The sequence below is a fragment of the Orycteropus afer genome, unplaced genomic scaffold (assembly GCF_000298275.1).
Source record: "Orycteropus afer afer isolate SDZICR_OR568_19922 unplaced genomic scaffold, OryAfe1.0 scaffold00476, whole genome shotgun sequence".
Classification (NCBI taxonomy): Eukaryota; Metazoa; Chordata; class Mammalia; order Tubulidentata; family Orycteropodidae; genus Orycteropus; species Orycteropus afer.
The window spans coordinates 1354503-1364283 of record NW_006922063.1 but is presented as its reverse complement, the minus strand read 5'-3'; the positions used below and the strand labels follow the sequence as shown (position 1 = coordinate 1364283).

The following is a 9781-nucleotide window of genomic DNA, read 5'->3' as shown; positions in this document are numbered from 1 at the left end:
GACGCCTGCGCCGCTCGCAACACGGTGGAAGACGTAGCTCCGCTCATCGCGAGGCTTTTTGGGACTTGTAGTGCTAGAAGCGCTGTGTAATGCTAATTTATTTATAGGATTTAATTAACTGAGGAAGTCCTTTTTGTCCCTAAGAGGAAGACAAGTCCAGAGTTAGGTTTCCGAACAGGACATCCCTCTTACTGAGCACTCTCGGTGTGCCAGCTACTTGTTAACTTACATTCATTTAGCAAACATCTAGTCTATTGTGTGCCAGGCACTCTTCTAGGCACTGGGGACACCGTAGAGAACAAAACAGACAAAAATTCTTGCTGTAATGGAGCTTATCTTTTAGAGAATGAACAACAGGCATAAACAAATGAAATTGATAGGCGAAAGAGTAAAACCTGAAGGGACATCCAAAAAAATCCACTGCCATTGAATCCATTCCAACATATAGCGACCCTTCAGGACAGAGTAGAACTGCTCCATAGGGTTTCCAGGGCCATAAATCTTTACAAAAGCAGCCTTCCTCAACTTTCTCCCGTGGAGCAGCTGGTGAGTTTGAGCTGCCGACCTTCTGGTTCACAGCAAAGTGCTTTAACCACTATGCTACCAGAGATCCTTGGAAGGGGCATAGGGACTATTAAAGAGGGGTTTGGAATTTTAAATTGGATGATCATGTAGGGCTTTTCTGAGAAAAGTTCTTGGATATTTCTGTTGTTGCAGACAACACCCCCTTCAGAAAATGTCTTGGCCCAGATAAATCCCAGGTGGGAGTGTAAGGACCTGGACTCCTGACAAGAATCCTGAGGCCCAGAGTGAGAAAGTCATGTTTTCAAACTCACACCCTACCAGTACAGAATAGCAGTCCCTGGAAACAGAAACGCTATTCCTTTCTTCGTTTTTCAAGTGTAACATAGAGCTCTTGATTAGGAAAGTTCCTATTTCTGAGGATTATGAGTAGTATTCAGTGAAAATATGCACACAATATGCAAAGGAGTATACCTGGTACAAAGTAAACACTCAATAAATGTTTCTGAATATTAACAATCATCTTATGTTTACTGCCTAAGGCATTTGACTGCTAACTAGAAAGCTGGCGGTTCAAATCCACCAGCCACTCCTCGGAAGGAAGATGGGGCAATCTACTTCCGTAGCGATACTGCCTCAGAAACCCAAGGAGGGGGTTGTTATGAGTTGGATCTGACTCGATGGCAATGAGTTCTTTCTGTTTGTTTGTTTATTATGTTTACACCTCCAAAAGATACCAGGAAGTCAATATTGAGAATCAGGGTACTTTATTGGGGGATATCAGCAGAGCCCATGGGAGATGTGAATAAGTCTTAGTGGGCTCAAGAGTGAGCCTAGAGCAGAGAAGCTCATCCTGGGAGAACAACCAGCTCCCCAGGCCTGTGCAGGAGAAGCTATCAGGGGGTGCCCAGGGGTATAGTGAAGGAAAGGTAGTCCCCAAGGGCACCCCAGCGGGGCCGGTAGAGCTGGAAGATGGTGATCCAGGTGGTGAGCACGACTACCCAGAAGAGGAAGCCCACAGCTGAGCGCCAGACATCTGCAGGAGGAACAGCATTGGGGTGGCTGGTCTCCCGCTGCTCCGGCTCCCCCAGGACAGCACTGTCTTCTCGTTGAGTCCCAGGATTCTGGAACCTCCACTGGAACCTCCATCATCCCCTCCCACCAAGGCTTCGGCTTCCCCCTCCCTCCATCTGCTGGTCTCCCTTTCTCTGTGTCCCCAACTCACAGCCTTTGATTTGGCTCTGCTCCGTGTAAGCTGGGACGAGGAAGGCCTCTCGGAAGAACCAGAAGATGTTGACCAACCAGAGGAAAGGGAGGAAAGCAAACCCACCTAGAGAGAAAAAGACAGGCTGGGGCATAAGGCAATTAAGACCTTCCCCTATCAACCTCCAGGCTCGGATGAGATCGAGTTGCAATGTCCTCTCCCACACTCAAGTTCAGGTGGAGATCTCTGCTGTCAAGGGCTCAAGACTCCTGGCTCCTCCGTGGGATCCAGAAATGATGCCTCAGCCACTCCTTCCTCAGGATCCAGGGGTTCAGACTCCAAGACCCTCTTCCCTCCTCCAATCCCCTAGACCTCTTCTCCCCCATCACCCAGGAGTCTACTCCTTCAGACTCTTCTCCTCCAGGAACACAGGTCCTCAAACTCCTCTTGCATCAGATCTAGGAGGTCAGCCCAATCCCTTCCTCTCTCGGGACTCAGGAGTTGAGGACCTCATTCTCCTCACTTCTCTGAATTCAGGCCCTCCTTCCCTCAGTCCTAGGAGTCTGCGTGTCCAGCCACTTCATATCTTAGACCCACGAGTTCAGGCCCCTAGGTGCTCCTCCCTCAGGCGTACTAATCCAATCCACCAGATGTCTTTCCCCGAGACCTTACCTAGGTAGTACTTGCGGCACAAGTTCAACTTCTCCTCGTTGGACACTCGCTCCAAGTTCATAGTTGCTCAGGGACCGAGTTGTCTCAAAAGACCCGTCTTGATTCCGAAATGACAGATGTGAGGATCAGGAACAACCACGCCCCTATCACGATGAAACCGAGACAAACTTAGGAGTGGCTTTGCGGTAGCAAGAACATAACCGCCCCCACGAGCAAACTGGTGGGGCTGAGATGTTCTTTATGTTTATTGGAGTGTGCGAAACGACCCCTAACTCACCAATACAGGGCCCTGATTTCTCGGATACTTTTGCTACTTTCAACCATAGACGTCTACGGGAGATGTCGCAGGTATCTCTGGAACTTGTAGTCTTTTTTTTTTTATTATTATTTGATGCGGCACCGTTTTGCCCATGCGCTCTCTGGTAACTCCTGAGGGTAGTTCCGTGCGGAAGGCGAGGGCCTACAATACACAAGCGCATTAGGGAGTTTCTGAGCCTTGAGAAACGTCCCGACACAGCAATGAACTACACTTCCCAATGCGCCTAAGTTACGGAAGTGACGAAAGGAGCCGACAGAGTTGGAGGGTTCGGGTGAAAATGGCTGAATATTTAGCTTCGATATTCGGGACTGAGAAGGACAAGTGAGAACGGGCGTAGGGAGTGGCCCCTGGGCGGGGGGCCGGGGCCGGGGCATTTGGGTCCCTGGTGGCTGGACGGCTTGGGGCGGTGTTTCTGGGGTGTCCGGCCTCCCCGGCCCTCAGTTCACCTCTGTCTTTGCACCTCTTCCAGGGTTAACTGCTCTTTTTACTTTAAGATCGGGGCCTGCCGGCACGGGGACCGGTGCTCCCGGCTTCACAACAAACCGACGTTCAGCCAGGTGAGGCCCAGTATGGCGCTCCAGGGGTTAACACTTCTTGGCCCTTCCTCTTCTGCCGTCCATCATCATGAAGTCCCGCCTTTTCCGGGTTTCTAAGGCCCGCTTGACCGCTCTGCTATTTTCTTCTTGGACCTCTCGGCTGGCTCCTTTCCCCATCCTTCAGGCCCTGCCCCCGGGAACCTAGCTACGCCCCGTACGTACAAACCACTCCTTTGGACTGTCCATCACTGTTAGGTACGCCCTCTTTTGGTGTCCTTAGGGTTAAGCAGGCTACGCAGTTGCACTCCCGGTACTTAGGCTCCGCCTCTGATGCTAAGTGCCACCCACGTGTGGCCTTTAATGAAGTCACCGTTCCCAGCCTTCAGAAGACCTTTGCAAGTATCCGTGCCCTGGTGTTCAGACCTCGCTCCTTTTAATTCTGTTCAGACCATAGTGCTGCTCAACCTGTACCGGAATCCACAGAACACAGCTCAAACCGCAGATGGATCACACTGTAAGCGAGGGGCTGGGCTTGGGGGCAGGGTGGACGGTCCCCAGCAGGCCCCCTCCCTGACCTCATCCTGCCCCCTTCCTCTAGGTCATGTCAGCGACGTGGAAGTGCAGGAACACTACGATAACTTCTTTGAGGTGAGGGTTGGAGGGGATGGGTTGGGTGTCCTGTGGGCCTCAAGGTCAAGAGTTCCTCCTGGTGTTCTGCAGGAGGTGTTCACGGAACTGCAGGAGAAGTATGGGGAAATTGAAGAGATGAATGTATGCGACAACTTGGGAGATCATCTCGTGGGGAACGTCTATGTCAAGGTGCCTGCTGTACCCCCATTGTTCTTAGGTGCTGTTGAGTGGGAGACAAAGTCTTGCCAACCTCATTTCTAAGGAGCATTCCAGCTGTATTTCTTTCAAGACAGTTTTGTTTATTCTTTTGGCGGTCCAAGTATATGTAATATTCTTTGCCAACACCATAATTCACAGGCATCAGTTTTTCAGTCTTCCTTATTCATTGTCTAGTTTTCACACACGTATGAGGCAATTGACATGTATGATTATGGCTTGAGTAAGGTGCCCTTTAGTCCTCAGAAGCGACGTATTTGCTCTTTAATGCTTTTAAGAAGTCGCTTGCACCGGATTTGCCCAGTGCAATACATCATTTGATTTCTTGACTGCTGCTTTCATGGGCATTCATTATGGATCCAAGTAAAATGAAGTCCTTGACAACTTCAATTTTCCCTGTGTTTCATGATGTCTTTTCATGAGTCTTCCTCCAATCCCAGTGCTGCATTCTACTTCATATAGTACAGCTTCTCGCATTATCTGCTCAGCATACAGATTGAATAAGTGTGGTAAAAGGATACAATTGTGACACACACCTTTCCTGATTTTAAACTGTGAAGTAACCCTTTGTTTGGTTCAAATGACTGCTGCTTGGCCCATCTACAGGTTCCTCATGAGCACAATTAAGTGTTCTGCAATCCCCATTATTCAAAATGTTATCCACAATTTGTTATGAGCCAGACAGTTGAATGCCTTTGCATGCTCAATAAAACATAGGTAAACGTCTTTCCGGTATTCTGTGCTTTCAGCCAAGATCCAGCTGACATCAGTAATGCTATCCCACACTCCGTGCCCTCTTCTGAATCTGGCTTGAATTTCTGGCAGTTCCCCGTTGTTGTAGTACTGCAATCATTTTTACCTTCAGCAAAACTTTACTTGCACGTCACAGGATATTGTTCAGTAATTCCACATCCCTGTGGATCAGCTTTCTGTGACGTGGGCATGTATTTGGACCTCTTCTAATCAGCTGGCCACATTGTTGTCTCTTAACATAGGTAAGCGGGCATTTCCAGTGTTGCATTCATTTGTTGAAACGTCTCAGTTGGTGATCCATCAATTCCTGGAGCCTTGTTTTTGGCCAGTGCCTTCAGTGCAGCTTGGACTTCTTCCTTCAGTACCATGTTCTTGATCATATGCTATCTGCTGAAATGGTTGAATGTTGACTAATTCTCTCTGGAACAGTGACTCTGTGTTTCTTCTATTGCCTTTTGAAGCTTCCTGCATCATTCATTAATTTGCTCGAAGAATTTTTCAGTATTGCCACTTGAGGTTTGAACTTTTTTCTTCAGTTCTTTCAGCTTGAGAAATGCCAAGAATGTTCTTTTTTGGTTTTCTCCAGGTCTTTGCAGATTTCATTGTAATACTTTCCTTTGTCTTCTCAGGCCACCCTTTGAAATCTTTTGTTCAGCTTTTCTCTTCCTCTAGTCCATTTAGCTACTGTACATTCAAATGCAAGTTTCAATCTTCTGACATCCATTGTGGTCTTTTCTTCTTCTTCTTTTTTTTTTTTTTGTCTTTTCAATCTTTTATGTATGGTGTCCTTGATATCATCTCAGAGCTGGTCTTCAGTCATTAGATGGTCTCTAAATTCAGGTGGGATAGACTCAGGTTCATACTTTGGCCCTCATGGACTTGTTTTAATTTTCCTCAGCTTCAACTTTGAACTTCAGTGTGAGCATTATAGCCCAGAAGTAGAGGCATTTCACTGCCCAGTAGGCACCACTGAAACCTCACAACTTGAAGTTCATTACTAAATCCAGTCTGTCCCCTATAGCTAACTAGTCCCCTGAACATTTCAGAGTTCAATTGTCAACCCTGACCCACTTTCCCCTTAGTTCCGGCGGGAGGAGGATGCAGAGCGGGCAGTGACTGAACTTAATAACCGCTGGTTCAACGGACAGGCTGTACATGCCGAGCTGTCTCCTGTCACTGACTTCCGGGAGTCATGCTGTCGACAGTACGAGATGGGGTATGGTGGTAATGGGATGGGATGAGCACTTGGGGTCCCAGGCCCCTGAAGCGTCAGAGGGCAGGAGCTGTCAAATGGCCTTCTTTTGTTCGGCCTCTGCCCAGGGAATGTACCCGTGGTGGCTTCTGCAACTTTATGCACCTGCGGCCCATCTCCCGGAACCTCCGGCGGCAGCTCTATGGACGGGGACCTCGGCGCAGGTACCTCAGGACCAGCCTCTCAAGACTCCTCATGTCTCCAGGCCAGCCTGCATACCGCAAAATGAACCTGATTCTATGTCCAAATAATAGTGTAGCTCTAAGTTGCATTCTGAGATCAGCACCGAAGTCCTGACCGCAAAACCTGCCTGAATCCCCACCCCAAGATCAGTCTGAATTTTCAGTGATAGCAGCCTGAGTCCCTACTCCTAGACTTCCCCTGGAACCCTTGCCCCACCCCAGAACAGGGAGGCAGGTCTGTTGGTTCTGCCCACGGCTCCCCAATGCTCTAACCCTCTTCTCTCTACTCCTACTCCCAGGTCGCCCCCGAGGTCCCATACTGGCCACCGTCCCCGAGAAAGGAACCGACGGCGTTCTCCCGACCACCGGCATGGCCGCTTTTGAAATCCTGGCCCCCTTGCCCTCCACCCTTGCCAGGCACATTTCTTTGTCCATCCCCTCTTCCCCTCTCCGTCCTTAGTCCTTATCTTCCCCCCAGGCTCTGGAACTGCACAATGAAAATCGCAGGGACCTAATAAAGCATGTATTTGTTATCTTGTGGGCTGGAGTTTCTTCTCCACCCCCATGTTTCCTGACAAAAGGGGAAGTGGAGCTGGGTTCCGGCCAGAACCTCAGCAGCGGAACTTCACACAACAGGTGGGCAAGCAGCGGGCTGAGGGCCCTAGAGGGCCCTAAATGGGACTAGTGGGATAGGGATACCTTTGTATTGGCAACCACAGCACTTTGATTCAGGGCAGCCCCTGGTTGGGGCAAGTTGGAGGATTCTCAGCCCAGAGGAGGTTGGGTGGGGATCGTAGCTAAAGTGGGGTCGCTGGGACTTGAGGGAGTCTTTAGCAGATTGGGGCTGGATCTTCCATGCCCAGTGTTCTGAACCCTTAAATTTGTGCTTATGTGTACCAGGCATTGTTCTATGGGCTATACTTGTAGCAATGGTTTTAATTTTCCACAGTAACCCTGAGACAGGTACTGTTCTCCCATTTTACGGGTAGGAAAGGGAGCTCTGGTGGCATAGTGCCTAAGGCATTTGCTAACCAGAAGACTGGCCGTTCAAACCCACCAGAAGGAAGGTTGAGCAATCTACTTCTGTAGTGATACTGCCTCGGAAACCCAAGGAGGGGTTGCTATGAGTCGGATCCCACTCCAAGGCAGTGAGTTTGGTTGTTTTTTTTTTTTTTTTTTACGGGTAGAAAAGGGAGCCGGGAGGGAGGGAAGGTGAGGAAATGCAGGATCCAGAGGGTCCTAAGTCCTAACCATCTTGAGGCCTTAGGGGTATCTCTGATACAAGGCCAGAAACTGGGATGGGGCGGGGGGAGGAGGCAGATTCCTGGTATCCAGACAGGTCTAGGGGTCTGGAGCCTCCACATACACTGCATCCTTCCTCTGAACCCGTTTTCTGGAAAGCGTGGCAGCAGCTCTCTGGCCGGAAGTCCTGTGGCACCGCCCCGATGGGTCCTCGATTCCTCCTGGCTGCCATGCTGCTTCCGGCCCTGGGGAAGCCGCTGAAGGCCACTAGGTTCTGCGGCTACCTTGAATACTGGAACCCTGACAACGAGTGCTGTGGCCGCTGCCTGCAGCGTTTCGGGCCGCCCCCCTGCCCGGGTGAGAAGCCGGGACTATGCATATGCATATATCCAGCCGGAGCGAGTGGGTGTTGGGGAGCGAAGGAGGAACCCAGCCCAGTGGGGTACTGCCCATGACGTTTACTTAGGTGTAGTGGCGTGGGGCCTGGCGCGGAGGAGACGGGTAGGGAGCTGACCCTGCGCGGAAGGGCCTAGCGTAAGTTGATAGGGCAATGACGAAAGGGGTGGAGCCTGTGAGAGGCGGGATCTTGTGGAATAGGTGGGTTCTTAAGAGACTTCAGGGTGTGGGCGGAGCTTGGCCTGTATAGGCGGGGCCTGTGTAGAAAAGATTTCAAGAAAGGCCGGGCTTTTGTGGAGGGGGGATGGATGGAATGGAAAGGAACGCTAAATTATGGAAGGGGCGGGCCCTGCTGGGCTAGATCAATGGGGAAAGGGTGCGGAAGAGGTGGGCTCAGCATCCAGACGTGAGCCCCCATCTGCCTTTAGACTACGAGTTCACGAAAAACTGCGGGCTCGATGACTTCGGCAATCACCTAACATACCCCTTCAAAGAGTGTCCTCCTGGGCAGTGCAACCCCGATGGCGCGGAGCTGTGTAAACCCTGCGGTGGCGGGGCTCCCGTAGCCCCAGCTCCCGCAAAGAGCAGCGGTGGAACCCAGAAGTCCTGTGTAAAGGTGTTGGGCAGGCTCTGAAGGGCTTGGGCGAGGTTGCGAGTTAGTTGCCTGAGGGGGTGGGGATTTAGTGGGCGTGGTTTAGGATTGGATAGGCGGGGCTGGATCTAGGGAGAGGGTGTAGTCCCATTGAAGGGGATGGGATTAGGGTTTAGCACTGCATCTAGAGATGGAGAGTCTGAAAGGGTCAGGGCGGGGCCTGGGGTGAGATTGGGTGGGGGGGCTGGATCAAAGGCGGGGATGTGGCCCCACGGAAGGATCTAAAGATGGGAAGTTTGGGCTGAGGAGTATTGGGGCGTGGCCTCCCCCCTTACGCCAATCTCCATTCCCAGAGGCAGGTTCCTGCCAAGATGCCCTGCCCCCTGTCATACACAAAACCAAGCGTCCTTAGCTCCCAGGAGTCCAGCTCACCGGCGATTTCTAGTCTGCCTTGGACTTCTGAGCACCGACACACCCCCGTAGGCGATGTATCTTTGCAAGCCTTGCCGAGTTTTGTCCTGCCTTTGGTGTTGGTCTTGGTGGTGACCTCCTCACTGATCCTCCTGCTCACCGTTCAAAGGCACTGCTGGCGATGCAATGGAAAGTCCATGCCCCTCCCCTATCCAGGCTTGGTTGGCAGCAGCCGGGACACCCCCTTCCCGTTGCACTCCACCCAAGGATCCCTGAAGGCATCAAAAGTGGGGGATGCACAGGACTCTCTGCTTCCCCACTTGGGAACTGGTGAGTCAGACTATGGGACAGGGCAGCACAGGTAGGTTGGAGGCTCGCCCTCACTCCCCCTTACTCCTCCCTCTGCTCCCCAGAGCTGCAGACGCTGGCGTTGGAGCCTCTCTCTCACCTCCTGGATGAGCTGGAGGTGCTGGAGGAGCTGATCATACTACTCGACCCGGAGGCTGGGCCAGGCGGAACCATGGCCTGTGGCACGACCCGGCACCTGGCAGCACGATATGGGCTGCCGGCTGCCTGGTCTACCTTTGCCTACTCCTTGCGGCCCAGTCACTCACCACTTCGGGCCCTGCTGGAGGTGGTTGTAGCAAGGGAACCCACGGCTTGTCTGGGCCAGTTTGCCACACACCTGGCCCAGCTAGGACGGGGAGATGCACTACAGGTGTTGTCTAAACTCAGGTGATCTGGGGTGTACCCAGCCATTAAAGCTTCTCTTGAGATACATGCCTACTGTCTTTGGGCCTCATTAAGGGCCCTTCTTGGGGTATAATCCTAACTGGGTCAAGAATTCTCACTTT

General features: G+C 51.5%; 3 protein-coding genes across 3 annotated transcripts; 2 read left to right on the top strand and 1 right to left on the bottom strand.

Annotated features, from left to right (window-relative positions):
• Positions 1–1418: 1418 nt before the first annotated feature.
• Positions 1419–2459, bottom strand: PSENEN (presenilin enhancer, gamma-secretase subunit). The gene is made up of 3 exons (XM_007954855.1): positions 2399–2459; positions 1748–1852; positions 1419–1558 (listed from the first exon to the last, which is right to left on the bottom strand). Exons 1-3 carry the CDS (start codon positions 2457–2459, stop codon positions 1419–1421), a joined length of 306 nt encoding a protein of 101 aa, XP_007953046.1.
• Positions 2460–2994: 535 nt separating this feature from the next.
• On the top strand, positions 2995–6670 carry U2AF1L4 (U2 small nuclear RNA auxiliary factor 1 like 4). Its single transcript, XM_042782815.1, has 8 exons — positions 2995–3038; positions 3187–3274; positions 3701–3767; positions 3852–3901; positions 3974–4072; positions 5935–6068; positions 6173–6268; positions 6586–6670. The coding sequence occupies exons 1-8, from the start codon at positions 2995–2997 to the stop codon at positions 6668–6670; spliced, it is 663 nt and encodes a 220-aa protein (XP_042638749.1).
• A 1061-nt stretch (positions 6671–7731) lies between these two features.
• On the top strand, positions 7732–9666 carry IGFLR1 (IGF like family receptor 1). Its single transcript, XM_007954852.1, has 4 exons — positions 7732–7885; positions 8353–8534; positions 8870–9257; positions 9341–9666. The coding sequence occupies exons 1-4, from the start codon at positions 7732–7734 to the stop codon at positions 9664–9666; spliced, it is 1050 nt and encodes a 349-aa protein (XP_007953043.1).
• Positions 9667–9781: the final 115 nt, after the last annotated feature.

Excerpts from the sequence above, each read along its gene's own strand:
- U2AF1L4 (XM_042782815.1), top strand. The coding sequence starts at position 2,995 with ATGGCTGAATATTTAGCTTCGATATTCGGGACTGAGAAGGACAA. Across the intron at positions 3,039-3,186 it reads TTCGGGACTGAGAAGGACAA|GGTTAACTGCTCTTTTTACT; the intron begins GTGAGAACGGGC and ends CACCTCTTCCAG. Across the intron at positions 6,069-6,172 it reads TGTCGACAGTACGAGATGGG|GGAATGTACCCGTGGTGGCT; the intron begins GTATGGTGGTAA and ends GCCTCTGCCCAG.
- IGFLR1 (XM_007954852.1), top strand. The coding sequence starts at position 7,732 with ATGGGTCCTCGATTCCTCCTGGCTGCCATGCTGCTTCCGGCCCTGGGG. Across the intron at positions 7,886-8,352 it reads CGGGCCGCCCCCCTGCCCGG|ACTACGAGTTCACGAAAAAC; the intron begins GTGAGAAGCCGG and ends ATCTGCCTTTAG. Across the intron at positions 9,258-9,340 it reads GCTTCCCCACTTGGGAACTG|AGCTGCAGACGCTGGCGTTG; the intron begins GTGAGTCAGACT and ends TCTGCTCCCCAG.
- PSENEN (XM_007954855.1), bottom strand. The coding sequence starts at position 2,459 with ATGAACTTGGAGCGAGTGTCCAACGAGGAGAAGTTGAACTTGTGCCGC. Across the intron at positions 1,853-2,398 it reads GTGCCGCAAGTACTACCTAG|GTGGGTTTGCTTTCCTCCCT; the intron begins GTAAGGTCTCGG and ends TTTTCTCTCTAG. Across the intron at positions 1,559-1,747 it reads GCAGAGCCAAATCAAAGGCT|ATGTCTGGCGCTCAGCTGTG; the intron begins GTGAGTTGGGGA and ends TTCCTCCTGCAG.